This window comes from Mastomys coucha, unplaced genomic scaffold, assembly GCF_008632895.1.
Source record: "Mastomys coucha isolate ucsf_1 unplaced genomic scaffold, UCSF_Mcou_1 pScaffold20, whole genome shotgun sequence".
NCBI lineage: Eukaryota > Metazoa > Chordata > Mammalia > Rodentia > Muridae > Mastomys > Mastomys coucha.
The window spans coordinates 134,409,311-134,429,469 of NW_022196903.1; the positions used below are offsets into that span (position 1 = coordinate 134,409,311).

At 41.8% G+C, this 20,159-nt stretch overlaps 1 protein-coding gene across 32 annotated transcripts in view; it reads left to right on the top strand.

Moving 5' to 3' along the window:
- The window catches only part of Plekha5 (pleckstrin homology domain containing A5), a 169,418-nt gene that overhangs the window by 80,843 nt on the left and 68,416 nt on the right, over positions 1 to 20,159 (top strand). For all 32 annotated transcript variants that reach the window (XM_031383746.1, XM_031383747.1, XM_031383753.1 and 29 more), the window contains 4 exons: positions 15,282 to 15,365; positions 16,165 to 16,285; positions 16,781 to 16,885; positions 18,877 to 18,949. In XM_031383746.1, the coding sequence (XP_031239606.1) occupies positions 15,282 to 15,365; positions 16,165 to 16,285; positions 16,781 to 16,885; positions 18,877 to 18,949 (383 nt within the window). The remainder of the gene's footprint in view (positions 1 to 15,281; positions 15,366 to 16,164; positions 16,286 to 16,780; positions 16,886 to 18,876; positions 18,950 to 20,159) is intronic.

Sequence of the window (20,159 nt, forward strand, 5' to 3'; positions counted from 1 at the left end):
TATACAGGGAAGACAACAAGGGCTACACATAGAAATCCTGTCTCAAAAAACAAACAAGAAAGCCTTCTATATTTTAGCAATCTCATTCTGACAATATGATTTCTGGTATTTAAAAGGGACTCCTTTGCCTTTTTGAGATGTGAGGGAAGTTTTATTGACTTCTTTTTGATGCTCCCAAAAGTGGGATTGTTCTCTTTGTTAGTGTAAAAAGTTTAAGTTGAATATAATTGAAATTAGCAAAATCTTTTCTGTTTTTGGGTTTTGATGTTGTTTTGTTTTTTAAAGATTTACTTATTATTATATGTAAGTACACTGTAGCTGTCTTCAGACACTCCAGAAGAGGGCATCAGATCTCAGTTACAGATGGTTGTGAGCCACCATGTGGTTGCAGGGATTTGAACTCAAGACCTTCGGAAAAGCAGTTGGTACTCTTAACCACTGCATCTCTCCAGCCCCAAAATTGGCAAAATCTTAACCTAAAAAAGGGAGGATTCTGAGCCATATGTACAGCCTTGTGGTTTTGGCAATCTGTTGGCTGCTTTCTTAGAGTTCAGACTTCATAATGAAGCAAGTTTGTCCTCTGGTTTTAATTTTTGTTAAGACAGTTTCATAGAGAAGGAATGTTTTAGCATCCATTAGGTTGTGTGTTAGATTTGGTGTAAGACAGCTCCAATTAACATATTTGAGAACTATTAGACCATTAGCATTCTAACAAGTTATTTACAGCATGTTTGGTAAAGTGGTTTGCCTGTTCTTGTATAAATTACTGTTTTGTGAAAGAGGCATGAAACGAGTCAGCTCTTGATTATGTTGCTTATGTGACTTTCATGGTTCTCACAGTAAGCCCATAGGATTCTATTATTAGGCTTGTTTTCCATAGAGAAAGGCTAGGTCAGAGAGCTGTTGAGAAGGCACTGAACTTGAAAACGGCAGCATCCGACTCCAGGGCTGGTGTGCTGTGACCACTGACTAGGCTGGTCTCCTCCTGCAGGCCTGCACATTCAGACAGTGTAGCAGCACATCACTCTGTTGTGTTTACAAGGAAGAAAAATGATTGTCAGGGTTGAGCCAGGATACAGAGCGAGAACAAATGGGGTAGAGGACAATTTCAGTCTAAAGCTCAGTCCTTCCATAACTCTTCCACAAGACTCCCAGAGCCTCACCTAATGTTTGGCTTTGAGTCTCTCCGCATCTGTTTGAGTCAGCTGCTGGGTGGAGCCTCTCAGAGGACTCTAAAGCTAAGCTTCAGTCTGCAAGTACAACAGTATCATTAATAGTGTCAGGCTTTGTTTCTTGCCCGTGGGATGGGTCTTAAGTTGGGCCAGTCATTAGTTGGCCATTCCCTCAGTCTCTGCGCCATCTTTGTCCCTGCACTTCTTGTAGACAAGGACACATTTTGTGAATGGGTCGGTGTCCTTATCTGTCAATTGGGAGTCCTGCCTGGCTATAGGAGGTGGCTGCTGCAGGCTCCATATCCCCCACTTCGAGGTGTTTCAGCTACAGCCACCCTCACAGACTTTCTAGAGCCTTTCCCATCCCGGGTCTTTGGCATGCCCTAGAGATGCCCCACCCTCTTCCCGTTCTAGTCTCTCTCCTAGCCCTCCCTACACCCGATTTCCCCAACCCATTCTCCTTTCCTACCCAGTCCTCTCCCTCCATCTACCTTTGATGACAATTTTATTTCTCCTTCTGAGTAAGAGTCAAGCATCCTCCCTTGGGCCTTTGTTATTTAGCTTCTTTGGGTCTGTGAATTGTATCGTGGGTATCCTGTACTTTATGACTAATATCCACTTGTAAGTGAGTACATACCATGCATGTCCTTTTTCAGTCTGGGTTACCTCACTCAGGTTGATATTTTCTAGTTCTCGAGGAGCCCAGAGAAGATAGGAACTCAACAAGAAGACCAACAGAGTCACCTAACCTGACTGGGGGTGGGGGGCTCCCAGAGACTGAAGCACCAACCAAGGGCTAGACCTAGTGTCCCCTCCCCCCTGCACTAATGTAGCAAATGTGCAGATTGGTCTTCTTGTGGATACCCAAAAACTGGAACTGTGGCTTACCCTAAATCAGTTGCCTGACTGTGGATCCTGTGCCCCTAACTTGTCAGGCCTCAGTGGGAGAGGATGTCCCGAGTCCTGCTGTGGCTTGAGGTGCCAGGGTGGGTTGGTACCCATGGGGGACCTCCCCCTCTCAGAAGAGAATAGAGGAGAGGGTAAGCTGTGATCAGTGTTGCCTGTGCCCTGGGCTATTCACCTCTGACCCTACCTGCCCTTGAGGGCTGCGGGGGAGGTGACGTGTGGTCACAGACACAGCCTCTGGAAGCAGGTGAGAGACGCCACAGCAAGCTCTCTGAGCACTGCTGCAAGTGCCTTTAATACCCTCCACCTGTGCCCCATTGGTCCCAAGAAAGCAGCTCTTCTAAGCAGCAGTTCCTGATCAGCTGGCGTTTCACCTCAGCAATCCTTGCTCTCTCAGGCAGTCCTCAATTAGGTCGATCAGTCCTCCTGTAGGAGATGCTTCTGTGGCTTCACAGGCCCCTAGCTTTTACATAAAGGTAGCCCCACTGTTCCTGCTACAGATCAGGAAGTGAATAAATAAATTAATTACTTGAAAAAAAAAAAGAATAGCCAAAAAAAAAAAAAGAATAAAGAAGTTTGTTTCCTTTAAAAAAAAATCTAACTAAAGCTCTATAGTCTGTGACATCCGTTCTGTATCTCAGTGTTATCTTATGTAGCTACATTCAGACTCCATTCTGTATCTCAGTATTATCCTATATAGCTACATACAGACAAAAGCACTAAGACAGCCAATAGTCTCGGTTAGGTTGGGTTGGGTTGATTTTTGTTTTTTTTGGTTTTTTTGGTTTTTGTTTTTGTTCTTGTTTTTTGCTTGTTTGTAGTGAGAAATTGAAAATAAGCATCTATTAAAGCTAGCTAACTGATAGGATGTCATCAAAGAATGAAAGTTAGGAAAGTTATTCACTGTGATATGAATTCCCACTGTGTCTACAAACTCTGCTCAGGGTTGTTTCAACAGAATGTCTTTTGATCATCAGCATAACAGTTAGCAATGCCTGGGCAGGGCTGCTGCCTCACAGGCTTTAGCAGCAGTCAGAGCATCCAGTAGGGAGGCCCACATTGCTTCATAAGGTACTCAGCACAGATGTGGTCACTCTGAGCAACTATCATTGTTTCTGGGGAGTGGAAATCCAGGAATTTGTTAAATTTTGAAACAGTAAGTAGTATCTTTGGAAACAGCAGAGTGGGTGGGGACATTTCAAATGGAGTGTCTTTTTAGTTGGTATGCTTACAGACAGAAAATGCCCAATTATTTAGAGCACTTATTTTAAATTTCTCACTAAGCATTTTCTTCAAAGCTGTCTGTAATCATATATCTTGGTATTTTACCCTATCTTCTATGCCAAATTTAAGGAAATTGAAGTCAGGGGTTCTTTTTGGTTTTTTTTTTTTTTTGGCTAGAAAGCAAGCCAAGCTTAATCATAACACATTCTTGCTGGAGAAACTGCTTTAATTTGCGGCTGCAATGACAGGCTCGAGTGACGTCAGTGTAGTGTCAGACTTCAGAGTGGCAGGCCAGCCTGAAAGCCACAGTGCATTTCCTTAGTGTTTGGTCCTCACAGCGCTCGCTCATCGGGAGCTGCTCGGGGACAAAGCTGAGCCTTTGCCGCCCAGGCCTCTGTGCCTGTAGCTGAGTCTTGAAGGATGTGCTTGTGACTGGGGGGAGGTGAGTGAGTCTCCTTGCTGCTGCCTTTGCTGCTGCCCTAGTGCCATGCAGGTGCCTAGGAGAGATGCTTTGCAGATCATAAATAGTTCTAGACTATTATAGTCATCTACGTGGTTTTCAGATGACTTGAACTTCTTAAGATATCAGTGTCAGAAATATATTCCTCTTAGCTTGTCCTTAACATCCAGCTATGTAAATACATTGTAGGCAGAAATTAAAGCCAAGAATTTTTATTTAAAAAAAAACAAAACTCAGTTTATCTTAATTTTTTAACTTACTCAAGTGAAAAGTTGGTTACTCCCCCTTCAGAATTAGATGAATAATTCCTAGATGCTCTTGTAGAAAATATAGACGATATTACTGCATAATGTCTTAAAATTTTGGTATAGTTTAAGTTGATGAGCAGTGAGTTAAAATTGCCTTTGTTTCTCTGATCTGGAGGCTGTTTCTGTGGTGTGATTTAAAGTAGGAACCTTTACTGACCTAAGCTTTCAGAACAAAATACTAGGAGAAAATTTTATATTGAGAGGTGTTTTTCCCATTGAAAGCAATTTTAGAAACATGTATGGCTTTAAGAATATATTCTTATTGGCATACCAGTTCTTGTTTCTTTGAACTATAACATAAAGGGATTTAGTTTGAAAGCATTGATATAAGAAATATGTGTTGCAGGAACCTCCTTTTATTTTTCGGAAGCTCTTTTACCTACAGGTTTTTACCTGTCTTATAGATGTGTTCTGTTTATGTTCCATATACTGGAGCTCCTGAAGCCCTGTCCTGTTGACACTTATGACAGCATGCTTTCCATAAAGTTCAGTAGCAGTTTTGATTTCAACTTGTTAAGAATAGATGTCTTATATGAGGAAAAGGCAATAATTCTTAATAAATAGTATGTCTTGCTTCCATTTTACATAACAAATAAAGATGATTTACTGTATATATTGTATATGTGTGGTGTATTTTATGTTATAAGATTCCAAATTTAAGGACTAAATTGCTGCCGCCTTAGCAGTATAGTATATTTTTTTCTTTTTTAAAAGATTTATTTATTATTAAGTACACTGTAGCTGTCTTCAGACACACCAGAAGAGGGTATCAGATCTCATTACGGGTGGTTGCTGGGATTTGAACTCAGGACCTTCTGTAGAGCAGTCGGTGCTCTTACCCACTGAGCCATCTCACCAGCCCAGCAGTATAGTATATTTTACTACATATTTTGAAGCATAGAAGTAGGGTTTCAAGTTCATTTTATTTAGCTTAACAGCTTTAAAAGTCAGTTTTTTTTCCCTGAACTTATTGAAGTTTTCAGCTTCCACCTAAGATTTTACCCAAAGCTAGAAAATTCAGGAACTGCTGTATATGGAAAAGTCATGAGTATTTTTATTCCCTTTAAAAATTGATCATGAATTCACTTAAGCTATTTAAGCGCCTTCAGAAGCCTGCATTTTTAAACCTAAGCTGTGCATTGGTTACTGTGGCCTGACGCCTTGGGCAGAGGAGGCAGTCGGCAGCTGAGCAAAGATAGGTTTGAGGGCCACTGCGACATTAGAGGTCACTGGCTGCTACCAAAGTGCAGGTGAGAGGAGTCTGCTGTAACTTCTTTTTGAATGAACAGCAGTTAACTCTACAAGAAGATGGTGAGCATGGCTGTAGGGAGGTGACTTAAAATGGACCTAAAGGTTTCCTTGGCTCTAAAGTAGTAGAAGATTTACTTGGCGAGAGTTCAGTGTGGTAAACTCAGGTGACTGTCTCAGCCCTTTTCAGGCTTAAACTATATATTTTGTTCTCTTGTGATGAACAAAACAAAACTTTGGGCACATTAGCTGCTTAATAACATATCGGCATACATAACTAAGTGACTAAGTGAGAGAAGATTGCCTCGCCCTTTGTATTAGAGAGACTCCATCTTTCTGTGAAGGTCTACGCCTGCACACTCCTAGAGAGACAACTGAGGGTGGTTGTCTCCAGACACAGGCCCTGCCTTAAGCCCCTGACCTGCGTGCGCCCACACCTGCCCATGTGGCTAGTTGTTGCCACTCTGTCCATCTACTAAAGGAAGTGGCTCTTCAGGGTTGGATTTGTATCCCACTCTTGCCCTGGGTGCCACATAGCACCCATTACTTGTTGACTAGTCTGAACAGTAAGTGTTTGGGTAAATCTCCGCTGTCCGTATTTTGTCTATAGGTAGGTTACTCCTTGTCGCTAGTTAGTTATATTTGACGCTGTGTTGCTAGTGCTCATTGAATGAATAAAAAAAGAAGCACCAGGCGGTGGTGATGCACACCTTTAATCCCAGCACTTGGGAGGCAGAGGCAGGCGGATTTCTGAGTTCCAGGACAGCCAGGGCTACACAGAGAAACCCTGTCTCGAAAAAAATAAAAAACAAGAAGAAGGAGGAGGGGGAGGAGGAGGAGGAGAAGGAGAAGGAGAAGGAGAAGGAGAAGGAGAAGGAGAAGGAGAAGGAGAAGGAGAAGAAGAAGAAGAAGAAGAAGAAGAAGAAGAAGAAGAAACATTTTCTGTGCAAAGAATGATGCATTCTTTTTAAAGAGAATTGATCTTGTTTCACATGGGGGTTATGTGACTTAATTCTCAATTGTTTCAATACAGCTTGTGTAGTTTCTAAAAATAAGTAAATACAGTGGAGTGAAGAATGGGTCAGTTGAGAAGCTAGAGAGTCTGCTCAGAGGTTAAGAGCGCAGCTGCTCTTCCAGAGGACCCAAGACTGGTCGTCAGCATCTGCTTGCTGCCTCAGAACTGTCTACAGCTCCATTTCCAAGAAATACACCTCCCTCTGCTGGCCCCTTCAGGCACTGCACGTACCTGGTATACTTTCCACAAAACACTCATGCATATAAAATTTTAAACTATTGTAAAAGAATAGGTAAATTCAGTCATTAGCAATTTCTGTTTGAACTGAATTATTTATTTTGTCAATTTGACTTTGAAAAAGAATGGCTTCATCTACAGTAGAGCTGTTGGGCTACTTCAACTTGTGGTAGCGCATCCGTGGGTCAGAAGTAGGTTACATGTCTAAAGTGATATGGTGTAAGAATTAGCGCTTGAACTTGGCTTTTTTTAGCTTGCAGTTTGCTTCCTTCCCATTGGTACAGTGACTGTTTATTTAATCTATATTACTACAGATATTACTAATTAGCATTCTGTAGGGAATGGTAGAGTTGTCTGAATTCATGAATTTGTAGGTTATATATTTTTAATGCCACATTATTGCTTTTAAATGACAAATGGAATATTTTGCATGTTTCTAGCTGAGGTTTTGAATTTTGTTTTATAAATTCCCACCTACCCTGGGACTTTTGTGACAATATTTTTTTTAAAGATTTATTTATTATTATATCTAAGTATACTGTAGCTGTCTTCAGACACTCCTGAAGAGGGTGTCAGATCTCATTACAGATGGTTGTGAGCCACCATGTGGTTGCTGGGATTTCAACTCAGGACCTTCAGAAGAGCAGTCGGTACTCACTGAGCCATCTCTCCAGCCCAACAATATTTTTTATACAGGTTTTGTTGTCACTTTACAAATTATCTTTTAAAGCACTGTAACATACCCTGTAATCATTTTTATTTTGCTCTGTGACTTTGCATATGTTCTTTCCTCTCTAGATCACTCTACAATAAATTTCAAGCATAGGTCATGTTATTAGTGTTCCTTGTTCAATAAATTATAGTTGTCTGTTATTTTATTTCATATTAAAGATGGTGACAGTAGCCAGAAATCTTTTAAAGCAAGGAAGTACCTAGTTGTATTTGTTTTTAGTGAGTAATTCTTGTAGCATATTCTATGTCAGTCAGTGTTTGGTAAGGACTGGATCACACATTAATGCCTTGATGCCACCAGACACTCTCCTTGTAGAAAGGGAGAGATTGTGCAGTTTGTTGTGTTTCTTTGCCTGTACATTTTACAGTTGTATGAAGAATTGATAGGAGACAGTGAGGTAGATTAAGGTGATGTCTAAAATGTCTAGGGATCAGATAAATATGTGCTATATAACAGATACACAAATGTATTTGGTAAATTACAAATAATATTTAAGAAGTAGATAAACTCCCCTGAACGTGGTAGCGCTCCAGTGGGTGCAGTTCCATTGTCAGACTGCTCTGGGTAAGTACAGACCCTGACCATCTCCCTCCCCACCCCCAAGGGAGCCTCAGGCTACTCAGCCTCACTCAGCACAGCTGTAGCTGAGATCTTATAGGCTGGCTGTTCTCATAGCATGATCTCTAGTCACTACAAAAATAACATGAGTTAGTACTTTTATACTTGGCCCAAAATTACCTTGAATTTTTAAGACCATCTTAAATTCATATTTCTGTCTTAACTATATTAGTCAAGGTTTCTATTCCTGCACAAACATCATGACCAAGAAGCAAGTTGGGGAGGAAAGGGTTTATTCAGCTTACACTTCCACATTGCTGTTGATCACCAGAGGAAGTCAGGACTGGAACTCAAGTAGGTCAGGAAGCAGGAGCTGATGCAGAGGCCATGGAGGGGTGTTCCTTACTGGCTTGCTTCCCCTGGCTTGCTCAGCCTGCTCTCTTATAGAACCCAAGACTTCCAGCCCAGGGATGGCACCACTCACAAGGGGCCCTACCCCCTTGATCACTAATTGAGAAAATGCCTTACAGCTGGATCTCATGGAGGCACTTCCCCAACTGAAGCTCCCTTCTCTGTGATAATTCCAACCTGTGTCAAGTTGGCACACAAAACCAGCCAATACAGTTAACCATACAATGCGAGCTATTCTTTTCATTAAGATAAACAGCCTGAGCTGGAGAGGTGGCTCAGCTGGGCTGGAGAGATGGCTCAGCGCTTGAGAGCACTGACTGCTCTTCCAGAGGTCCTGAGTTCAAATCCCAGCAACCATATGGTGGCTCACAACCATCTAATGGGATCTGACGCCCTCTTCTGGTGTGTCTGAAGACAGCTACAGTGTACTCACATACAATAAATAAATAAATCTTTTAAAAAAAAAAAAGATAAACAGCCTAGGTCAGACTCACTCAAGTTGCCTGCAGGCAAAAAGACATTAAAATAATTTTAGCCTTTTTTTTTTTTTGGGCCCCTAATTTACCAAGTGGTCTGAGATGTAACCTGGTCTTGACACCCGGGAGAATGTGACAGGAACATTTTGTCTTTAACTAGCTTGGTGCTAATTGATTTATTCTTGAGTTACTTCAGAATTATTCAGAATCTATTATAAGAGTTTATTTTTATAGGTCTATGTAATGCTATTTTTATTTCTAAAAGGCTTTTCAAAGGGCAGTTTGTGCAGTCTGGTATGTGCTCTCCACTCCGCAGTGCTGTAGTCCTGGTCCGAAAGGAGCTTTCAGCCTCCGCTTGGCTGGTTGTAGTGTGCTCACGTTTTCCCACCCAGCTTTAGGCCCCTCTCGTGTGCTTAGGCAGAGCCAGATTTTCAGTTCCTGTTGCTGTGATGCATGCCTTGGAGTTGGTGGCATTTGTACTCGGTGGCACCTGTGATAAAGGAATGTGACATAACGTTTCTAAATCTGCTGTGGTGTTAATTTTTATTGGAACAGTTGACTAAGAGGGGAAAATGATTACAGAGCTTCAGAGCATAGCAAGATAGAAAGGCATTGGGTTTAAATGAAATTGGAAGTAGAGGTTTCATGACGACTTCGTGCAGAGCTGGTGTTGGTGAGGCAGAGAGCAGAGGCACCCAGCCAGGCTACATGTGCTCTGTGCAGTACTCTCTGTCACTGCAATTCTTTTTTTTGTTTTGTTTTGTTTTGTTTTGTTTTGTTTTTTGAGACAGGGTTTCTCTGTGTAGCCCTGGCTGTCCTGTAACTTAACTCACTCTGTAGACCAGGCTGGCCTTGAACTCAGAAATCCACCTGCCAAGTGCTGGGATTAAAGGCGTGTGCCACCACTGCCCAGCCTGCAATTCTTAAGAGAAGGACTTCTGAGCAAACGTACTGCCTGCTCTGGGTGCCACTGCACCAGATGGTGAGGGCAGAGCCAGATATGTCACTGACTGGTAAGTCAGGGAAGGAGACTGTGGAAAGAACATAGCTGTCTGCTGGAAGGCAGCCTGGCCTGGGAGGACCTCTTCTCCCTGCTCTGGGGATGCAGCGGAACTAATAATCCCAACTGGAGAGGACTGTCAGGCCCAGGTCCTAGTGCAGCAAGGCAGCTGGGTTCCATGGCCCCTGCTGTCACTGTGAGAGTTGGCACTAGTGATGTCTGTGCATGTTGCCATGTGAGGAGCAAAAGAAGACTTCACATGCATGGTCTCCCAAGACATCTCAGACAGTCTGTTTTCTACCTGGGGAGAGAAGGGTGCAAAGGGGTTAAGTGGTGAGGAGAGCCTGCATGGCGGCCAAACGGATCCCTGAGGTTAAGCAGCATGTCTGCAAGCGTTTAGGGCTGAGTTGCAAGTGGCATTTAGAACTGAATGTGGGGACGGGAAATGTATACTTCTCATGTTCTTAAACAATTGCGTCTTTGAATTGCTAAGCCTGTGGTTGTTTCCCCACATAACCAAGGCCTAAGAATTGGGTTTCTCTCAAGAGAAGCTGGGTGGTTCTGGTTTTCTTTTTTGTTCCTAAAATGTTATTGAGTTTAATTGTAGTCCCATTTTCCTATGCCAGCGTATTTTTAGTTTGTAAATAAGTTGTTGAAACAGTCATTATGGCAGCCAGATTTCAAAATAATATTTTTCTTCTGTTTATTCAAATGAAAATAGGTTACTATATAAAGCATTAGTGAATTTTCCATTTAATAATAATAGAAACATTAAGTCAGTATAGAAGCCATCAATTTAATAACTAACAGGCATGTCTTTTAAAGCTAATTTGATTTGATTGTCAGTGATGGTGGTTACCGAATGACTTCTGTGGACAAAGATCTCTCCAGCATCACATCAAGCCAGAAAGTGTAACTGCCTTGTGGTGTCTTGTGTTACAGCCTTGAGCTGTAAATTAAAACGGAAAACCATATGCGCTCTGGTACTCTTTCAGTTGAGTCCATGTGTGCACAAGATGAATTGCAAGCACACGGTTGAAATGCTGGCTGCAGGTTTCTTACCTGTTTGAGAAGCGCAGCAGCTTCCGTGGTTCCCAAGCCCTCTGTTTCCTGCTCACAGGTATGTGGTGACTTGTGGGTCAGGCCCTTGTAAAAAAGTCCAAGGCACATGATAATGATAGCTTTGTTATTGGGGCTTCGCGATGAGTTAGCAAGCAGGCTTCAGCTGCCAAGCCTCACCATGCAATCTGTTTTGCTTACTCTAAATCAGATCCTTCCTCTTTGCCCTGACAGGACTCATGGGTCATGTGAGCTCACATCTGAACTTAATAACAGAAACAAACTCTTTTGGATATTTTCTAAAAACATACTTTTCTCTTTTTTACTTTTTTCATAGTTGGGTGTATTTCCAGCTTTGTTGCCAGTTACATAAAGCCCTGCCTAGTAAGCTCGCTTTGCTTACGGGTAGTCTATCACTCCCAAAGATTACATTAGCTGTGATGGCAACATAAATGGAATAATGAATCCACTTTATATTAGTCACTGAAGTTAACCACATGCTATAGTCTGTATGCTGAATGTCCCTCAGAGGGACATGTGTTAAAGACTTGGCTCCCAGAACGAGAAGCAGTGGAACTTTTGAGAGGTAGGGCCTCTCAAGAGGTGATTATGTCATTGAGAACATGCTCACACAAAGGGACCCTATGGGGCTCTGGCAGCCAGGCGAGTAGAGCTTGGTCAACATTGCTCTTCCTGTGATGTCCTGCCCAGAAGGCTCTAAGTATTGGAACCAATTTGGTAACTGAATCTCCAAAATTTTGAGCAAGAATAAACTTTTTCTCTTATTAATTCACAATCTCAGGAAGTTTGTAACAGCCAAAGAAATCAGATGAATACATCATGAATTTTTTTTCTAAATACAGAAAAAGCAAATGTTTCTATAGAACACAGTTAACAATGCTAAGAATAGCCAAAATTGTAGTTATTGGCCAAAATATTACAACATTTTTGAGACTGTGCAGGAAACCTCAACAAATATAATGCTCAGATTAAATCATGTTCCCGGAAGTCTCAAAGGAAGAGACTAGTGCTGCTGCCACCGCCGCCACCACCACCGCCGCCACCTCCTCCTCCTCCTCCCCCTGGATAAAACATGCAGTGTTTATAACCCTATAGCATGAGGATTCTTTATGCCATATGGAAAGTGCAGTGTCTAAGAAGGCAGGATGTTTCTCAGCCTTCTCCTTTTGGATGCTACAGGATAGTTTCATTTATTTATGCTTTATTTTCCTTCCTATATTATGGATAAGGTCATGAGTCCTGACTCTGCAGTCTATGTAGGCTTATGGTACTGCTGTTATTTTTGCCATTGTGAGGTTGGCATGGACTTTGGTCTGTTTGACTGACTGTGGAGAACTAACCTGAAAAGTAAATACCAAGGAAACGTGTGCTCTGAACTTACAGTCTGTGTGCATGGTGCCGGGACACCGTGGCTAATGGGGCCTGATAGAGTACCCAAGTAAAAAGGACAAGATAACGAGTAAAGACAGAGTCGTGGAGGTTCATGCAGGCTAGATAGCCCTCTCCCTATCCATCCCATAAAATTTTCTTAATATGGGAAATTGCCATTCCCCATACTTGATTCAATAAATCATTATGTATCTGCTATTCTTGGTTGATTTTTACACTCTAAAGATCTGTACAGTGTGGGCCTCACTGGATAGCAGGATTTATTGCGATGTTTTCCATGAAGCATGAGGTTATTCCTTCAGTTATTCTGGCTTGTATCATTTTAGAAACCAGAAATTTGGGGCCAGAGAAATGGCTCAGTGGGTTAAGGCACATGCTACCAAGCCTAAGAACCTGAATTCAGCACCAGGAATGCCATAGTGGAAGGAAAGACTCAGTCCCACAAGTTGTCTTCTAACCTCCACATGCACAGACACGTAAACAATAAATATTTTAAAAACAAAAACCAACTGGAAATTCAACTTGTACTCATTAGCAGAAAGCAATATCTTTATCTCATCACATAATTTTATTAGTTTATATTTGAGGTGACTATTTTTGTATGTTCTGTTTATCATGTAGGTATGTGGTGTTTTCTTTTTTTTTCTTTTTATTTATATGAGTACACTGTAGCTGTCTTCAGACATGCCAGAAGAGGGCATCAGATCTCATTACAGATGGTTGTGAGAGCCACCATGTGGTTGCTGGGAATTGAACTCAGGACCTCTGGGAGAGCAGTCAGTGCTCTTAACCACTGAGCCAACTCTCCAGCTCCAGTATGTGGTGTTTTCATAAGTGTGTTTGTATCATTCTTTTGTGTCTAGAGAAATACAGGACAATGAAGAAGTGATGCTTCCCACTCAGTGGAAGTCTCTGGGCTGTGGTGGTGTCAGACAGACTTCCCTCCCTCAGCCCTGGGACCTTTTAGGAGATACTTTGATGTGGCCCACTCTCCTGCACATTATAAAATGTTGAACATACTGTAGGCTCCACCAAGTACATTCTAATAACAGCTTCTGGTTATAACATTCAGATGTCTTCAGACAGACAGACGCACACACACACATACACACACACACACACACACACACAAAGACTTGTTCTCCAAATAGAGGCATTCTAGAAGGAAACATGAACACATAGGAAATCTAGAAATGTGTGGCTTTCCTCCCTTGCTGCTGGGAATTTCATGACAGCAGGGAACTCATTATTTCCCCGACTATAGATATGTTTTCTTTCAAGACCTGAATTTTATTCTTTTGTAAGAATTCTCTTAGAAACACAAATTTACATTTAAACAACATACAAAAAATGTAACTTTTTCACTTTCTGTTTTCATGCATGAAGACCAACAGATCTCTTGACAAGTTTTGTTTTCTTTTGTTTTTTGACTGGTGCCTAAAGATCAAGCCCAGAGCCTCAGCCGTGCAGAGCACGTGCTCCGCCACTGAGCAGCAGCCCAGAAGTTAAATGTCCGGAGGCTGAGGGAATGGCTGGAGGCTGAAACGTTTGTTGTGCATGCATGAGGACCTGAGTTCCCACAGCGCACATACAAATGCTGGATATGGCTTAACATGCTGATAACCCCAAGTCTAGGAGGTAGAGAAGGACAGCCAGAGAGTTTGCTGACCAGCCAGCCCAGTTGAACAGCAAGCTTCTGGTTCAGAGGGACTGGAATAATAAAGTAGAGCGCAATAGAGCAAGAAGTCATTAGACGTCTGACATGCATACACATGGCATGCACTGCATCACACTTGCTTGTAGAACACAGAGGGGGGAGGGTGAAAATCAGGCAGTGACAAGCCCAGAGTGGATGGAGAAGATGGATTAGAAGCAAATATACTTTACTTAGTAGCACAAGAATAAAGATGAAATTTCATGGAGCTGGTGCTGCAGTTGTACACATTATTAAGTGCAGAGGTGCTAGGATATGATTCTTGCTGTGAAAGGGAGGGACAGTGAGGAAGCAGGTATCCTGGGGAGGCTTCAGCATAGGAGTTGTCAGCAGTTGTGGGTATGTTTCATAAATAGCTCGTGAACTAAGAGCAACTGGTATGTATAGTATTAGGGGTGGATGAAGATGTCTGATTTGTCAGTTTTGGTGGCTGTGTCTGCTAGATGCAGTTTTCTACATTTGTACGGTTTTTCCACGGATTAAAAAAAAATTGTGTAAGCAGAAATAGATTTGTGCTATGCTCAGTTCATTCTTTAATATATGAGCATCTGTAGAAGACATTGCCAAACACACATTGTAGCAAAACTGAGGATATTTTTGGTCTGGAAGTAAAATCCAGACCAGACCAAACCTGATGAACTGAGAAGGAATGGCAAGTACATGAGGTTTGCAAATGAGCAGGAGGCTCAGTTCTGCTGAACTGAGGAAAGGGGCGGGAAACACTGTCTCCTCTACCCTCTGATCAGGAGCAGTTCCGCCTTTGTGCCCAAGACAGAGCTCAGGGCCCACTCAGCAGGAGGCCTGCTGCCTCTCACGCAAGGTCACGTGTGTAAGCTCTGCATTTTAGCACAGAAGGGAGTTAGGCTGAGGCTGGGAGTGTGATCAGAATGTAATATATACACGTGTGAAACTGCTAAAGTATAATTTAATTTAAATATGCTACTTACTTACCTTGATGGGAGCTTAGTGTGCTGGTGTCCTGTGTTGTTTAGCATGTCTCCCCATATAAGTTAGTATTTGCTCTCTGAAATGGGCCAGAGTTGGGCCCAAGTTAAAGGAAGCTGGTAGGTGTGGTTTGTGTCTCACCTGTGAAATCCTAGGTATCGTAGAAACAGGTCTGGTGATTGGCCTGTTTATGAAATATTGAGGTGACAGAGCTGAAGGTTCAGACCGAGGGAGGGGCAGCGAGCGCTTCATGGTATATATCGGTGAGCTGCACTCACATGGATTTCTTCAGTGACTCTGATGTCAGAATTTTGAAGTAGGTGCTTTGCTACTAAACTATAAGAAAGCCATTTATGATTGTACAAGTATCTACACATAATTTATTTATTTCTTTTATTCTTTCAGCCACAATGAAAGGAAAGTGACCTGCAAGCATCCTGTCACAGGACAGCCATCCCAGGACAACTGTATCTTTGTTGTTAATGATCAGTAAGTGGAGAGTTTCCTACCCTGCACCCAGGGCAGGTTTGCATAGGAGACCATGCAAGTACAGTAACGCATGTCTACATGCGCGGTCAAATAGAGCCTTGCCAGCTCTTTACCACTGCAGAAAAGTGTGCTCTGATTCTCTCCTAAGGAGTGTAATTTTAGAACCCATTTCATGAGAACTTAAATTCTGGCTCTCAGCTCTAGAGCTCAGGATGGCAGGCCAAAGAAACAAGCAGACTGTCTGTTCAACTGGACAAAGGGAGCCATTCCCCAACCCTTCAGTTTGGGGCTCTGATGATTAACCACCTTTTGTTCATGGTTCTTTGTTGCCACTACCCTCTATTTCCTACTGTAATATCGTAAAACTGTTCATAGCTTTTAGTTATTTCTAACAGTACAATAATTAACTGTGTGTGTGTGTGTCTGTGTGTCCGTGTGTGTGTGTGAGGGGTGGTGAGGAGTGTGTGTTTGAAAATGTGCACATTCAGGTGAACAAGATTGAGTTCAGGGCCTGGAGACTGGCATCACATTATTCAATCCTTTGTAATCGATTTTTTTTAATTTGTCAAAATTACAATATCTATAGTAATGCCTATTTAAATATGACGCTCACTCATGTTAGGCTAGAAGTAGTAGAAGTAAAAGTGTTGCATTTATTTAAAGTGGCAATAGCATTGAAGTATTACTTTATGGTACTTAGAGTCACACTATTTTAAAGAAGGCCGCCATTACACCTTAGGAGGCCTTACCCTGAAGCAGTTCGCATGCACAGCAGGCTGGAGCATTGGTATTTTTTCAGGACTGTTGCAACCATGACCTCTGAAGAAAAGAAGGAACGACCCATAAGTATGATAAATGAAGCTTCCAGTTACAACATGGCTTCAGATTATACAATGCATCCCATGAGCCCTGTGGGCAGGGTAAGTTATTCTGCTTATCCTTAATTAGTTACAAGTAGTAATTTATATCTATTGCTAATACTCATTATAGACTGAAAATTGGAATTAAAGAATAATAATTACATTTTAATATTGCATAGTACTAATTATATTGGCAGTAATTGATATAACTAATAGCTTCAAATATAAATTAATAAAAATTTAATGACCTACATTTCTTTTAGATTTTGATGTTAGGTAGTCAGTAATTTTGTAAATGTTATGGATATTTGTATGAGGGAATGGGTATTCTGTTGAATCAACTAAACTTTTAGATGGAAAATTAGTATAGTAGCCTTGAAATCACATTTCTTTGTGAAGAATTCTTATACTTGAAATAAGCCAGCAAAACTGGAGTTGTAATTTTTTGTGCAAGTAACAGAGAAATCTGGAGAAAGATGAAAACTGTAAAAATGGAGACAGTGTTAAAGCTCCAGACCTTAATGTCCATGTTCTGTCCTGCTTCTTCCTGTTTAGACATCACGGGCCTCCAAAAAGGTTCATAATTTTGGGAAAAGGTCCAATTCAATTAAAAGGAACCCTAATGCCCCTGTGGTCCGGCGGGGCTGGCTGTATAAGCAGGTATGTCTTCTGAGCTCACACCTTCCAAGAGAGGTAAAATCCTCACGTCTGGGAGGTTGATGACCAAGGGTGGTTAGGAATTAGGGTACTTTTAGAAAACAGTAGCTGAGAGGACGCCCAGCATCCAGTCTGTTGTCTGCCCTTTCCTACTTCTCCCAGGAAGTCATACCACTTACCCAGCCTGCTCATTGGTACACCTCAGAGATGCTGATATATCTCAGTAGAGTCCCCAAAATCTGTGGTTACCCCATGTTCACTGAATTTAAAAACACTTAAACCAAGTTCAGTAGCCCATGCCTGGAGGCAAGGACAAAAGAATGACAAGTTCAAGGCCACCCTGGGTTCAACTCCAAATACAAGGAAATACTGTTTAATTACATCAGTGGCTTAGTGACCTTGCAGATTCATTGTTTTATAGTCAGTAATTTTATTTTGGACCTAATAACATTCATTCATTAAAATGTATAGTTATTCAGGTGTGGTGGCACATGAGCCTTTAATTCCAGCACTCAGGAGGCAGAGGCAGAGGCAGGTGGATCTCTGTGAGTTTGGAGCCAGCCTGGAACAGAGCAAGTTCTAGGACAGCCAGGACTACCCAGAGAAAAACCCTGACTCAAAAAAGTAAAAACAACAGCAAAAAAAAAAAAAAAAAACCAAACAAACAAACAACAACAAAAAACTCATAGTAAATTTGCTGTGAAGTCTTCCAGAGATGCTAATTACCTGAGAGTTGTGGACAGCTAAAGTCGTATATCATGACTTTAGAGAACTGTCCTAAAGTTCATGCTCAAGCCTTTCTGTGCATCTAGTTTGTAAGAAAGACTTTGTGTTCATCTTACCTACTATTATATCTCAAGATATTTGAGTAGTTTGATATCAGTGAACCCAATTGAGGCCACTGGGGCTCTCCCCAACAACTGCAGACCTTGTCTCTAGCTTTCACTGGTGGGGCATTATGGCACTAGTGTTATGTGTGTGAGCATTTAGTGATGGATATGTACCTTAAAAATATTTGTAGCTTTCCTGTTTGGTCCAAAGAAAGAATATAATTAAGACTGAAAATGTCTTAGACTGTTCGTGTACATGTCCCTTTGGTTTTTAGTTTCTCCCTTGGAGTTGCTGTCCATCTTAAAGATAAACATTTTCCGTTTAATACTTTTTTCTGCTTATATTTCATCTCTGTCATTTTAAGGTCACTGTTAGATTAACTAGAAAGATATTAAGAAGTATTAATGTAGACATCTAAACAAGTCTGGCATTTTGAGGGCATCCAGTTTTCTCTAGCATTCTTGCTTATTGAATGTGGGAAAGTCGTTTTATTATGAGTGTGATCTTGTCTGAAGCTGGTAGTTCATGAAGTTGATGTCTTAGTGTTAGCCAGAGGGAGGCAGTCTTCTGCCAGCTGAGCGCTCCCTAACTGCAGATGGAAGGAGGACTTTGTTCACTATTTTCGTGTGAAGGGTTTCTCACTCACATGCATTGTGTCGCCTTAGGTTTCAAATCATCTCAGTGCACATATGTGCTTCTTGTTGACAATTAATGTATTGAGACTGGTTAGCAGAATGAGTATACACCATTGCATGCTTCCATCATTCTCTTCCTCACAAGCTCACATGCTCAGAGACAGAATGTAAACTGCTTCATCCTTTTTTCATATGACTCTTCATGGAACAGTCTACTTGGGCCACCTTAATTAAGTCCCTAGAATTTTTATTTTAAACTTTGTTTAGTCAGCATGTGGCTTTTTATTTATTTATGACAAACCATATGACATTTTCATATGTATAAGCATTACAGTCGGGTCAGGAGCTGCATGTGTACATCTTCAGAAGCCCCTCGTGTCTCTGTTGGTAGGAGCAGTCAGCCTTTCTGGCCTTTTGAAGCCCTGGTCCCGTGGCTATGCAAGGAAGACGGCTTGGAGGCCTTTAGTCAGGCTGTGCTCCGTCAGTCATAAGTGCATATCAACTGTGTCTTCATCTTCCTCCATGCAGGACAGCACTGGCATGAAGCTGTGGAAGAAGCGCTGGTTTGTGCTTTCTGACCTTTGCCTTTTTTATTACAGAGGTGAGTCCATAACTGCTTGAGTGTCATACTTCATAACTGCTAAGCTCCGGATATGTCCTAAGAGAAAAGACATTAGTAGTGCTTTTACTGTTTACAATGAACAAGTAATATCAGAAAAAGCTTTCTTTGCTGACCCAAGGCTCAGAGTTCCTGGAGTATGGCAGAAGACAAGAGACAAGTCTTACCATGTGGCCCTGGCCTGGAGCTCACAGTGTACATCAAGCTGGTCTTGAATTCACAGCTCCACCTACTTTTACCTTTCAAGTACTGGTATCAAAGGTGTGGACTAGCCGGATGAAGACTAGTCTGCTTCTGGTCTACTTCTGTATTCTGATTTGTTTTGTGTGAAGAGCTTAGGAGTCATCATTTGGTTTTGCCGTCTTTGAATACAGTGCCTAACAAAGTCCTTAGCTAGCTACATCTCTTTTTTTAGAGATGGCATATCACTCTATACCTGAGCTTGCCTGGTATTAGAGAATCTGCCTCAACTTATAGTGTCTAGGATTACACACATGGTCATCACTGCCAGCTAAGGTTTTTTGTTTTGGTTAGGTTTGGTTCTAGTTTTTCGAGACAGGGTTTTTCTGTGTAGCCCTGGCTGTCCTGGAACTCACTCTGTAGAGCAAGCAGGCTGGCCTCAAACTCAGAAATCTGCTTGCCTCTGCTTCCCAAGTCCTGGGATTAAAGGCGTGTGCCACCACTGCCCGGCTCCAGCTAAGGTTGTTATATGTTAGTTTTGTCAGATCCAACCGAGCTTATAGATTCCCCATAGATATGACTCTGTACACGTGAGTGTAATGTCAGGAGCTGTTGTACTGGATTGGAAAATGAAAAACACGAATTGCGAATATAAGTGTATGTGTGTGTGATATACAGTCATATATTAGAGTTATTCATTTCTGTTTTATAAGATAGTTTGGCTTAGTCCAGGCTGGCCTTGAGTTTCTCCTTCCTTCCTCTCCTGAGCACTCAGGCTCTTACTGGCGACAGTGAAGAAGTGCAGGGGTTGGGGGTAAATAAGCCCCTTCATTCTCCTAGGTGGCCGTCAAAGAGGCTTTCTGCTTTTTCTTATTACTAGAAAGTTATTAGGACAAGCTTTCATTGTGGTGCCTAGGCTAGCTGTGCTCCGCGCTTCTGCTGCTTACCAGCAGCAATAACGACCGAACACCTGGACTTCTTCTCTCGAAGGTTTACTCAGGAATATTCTTTT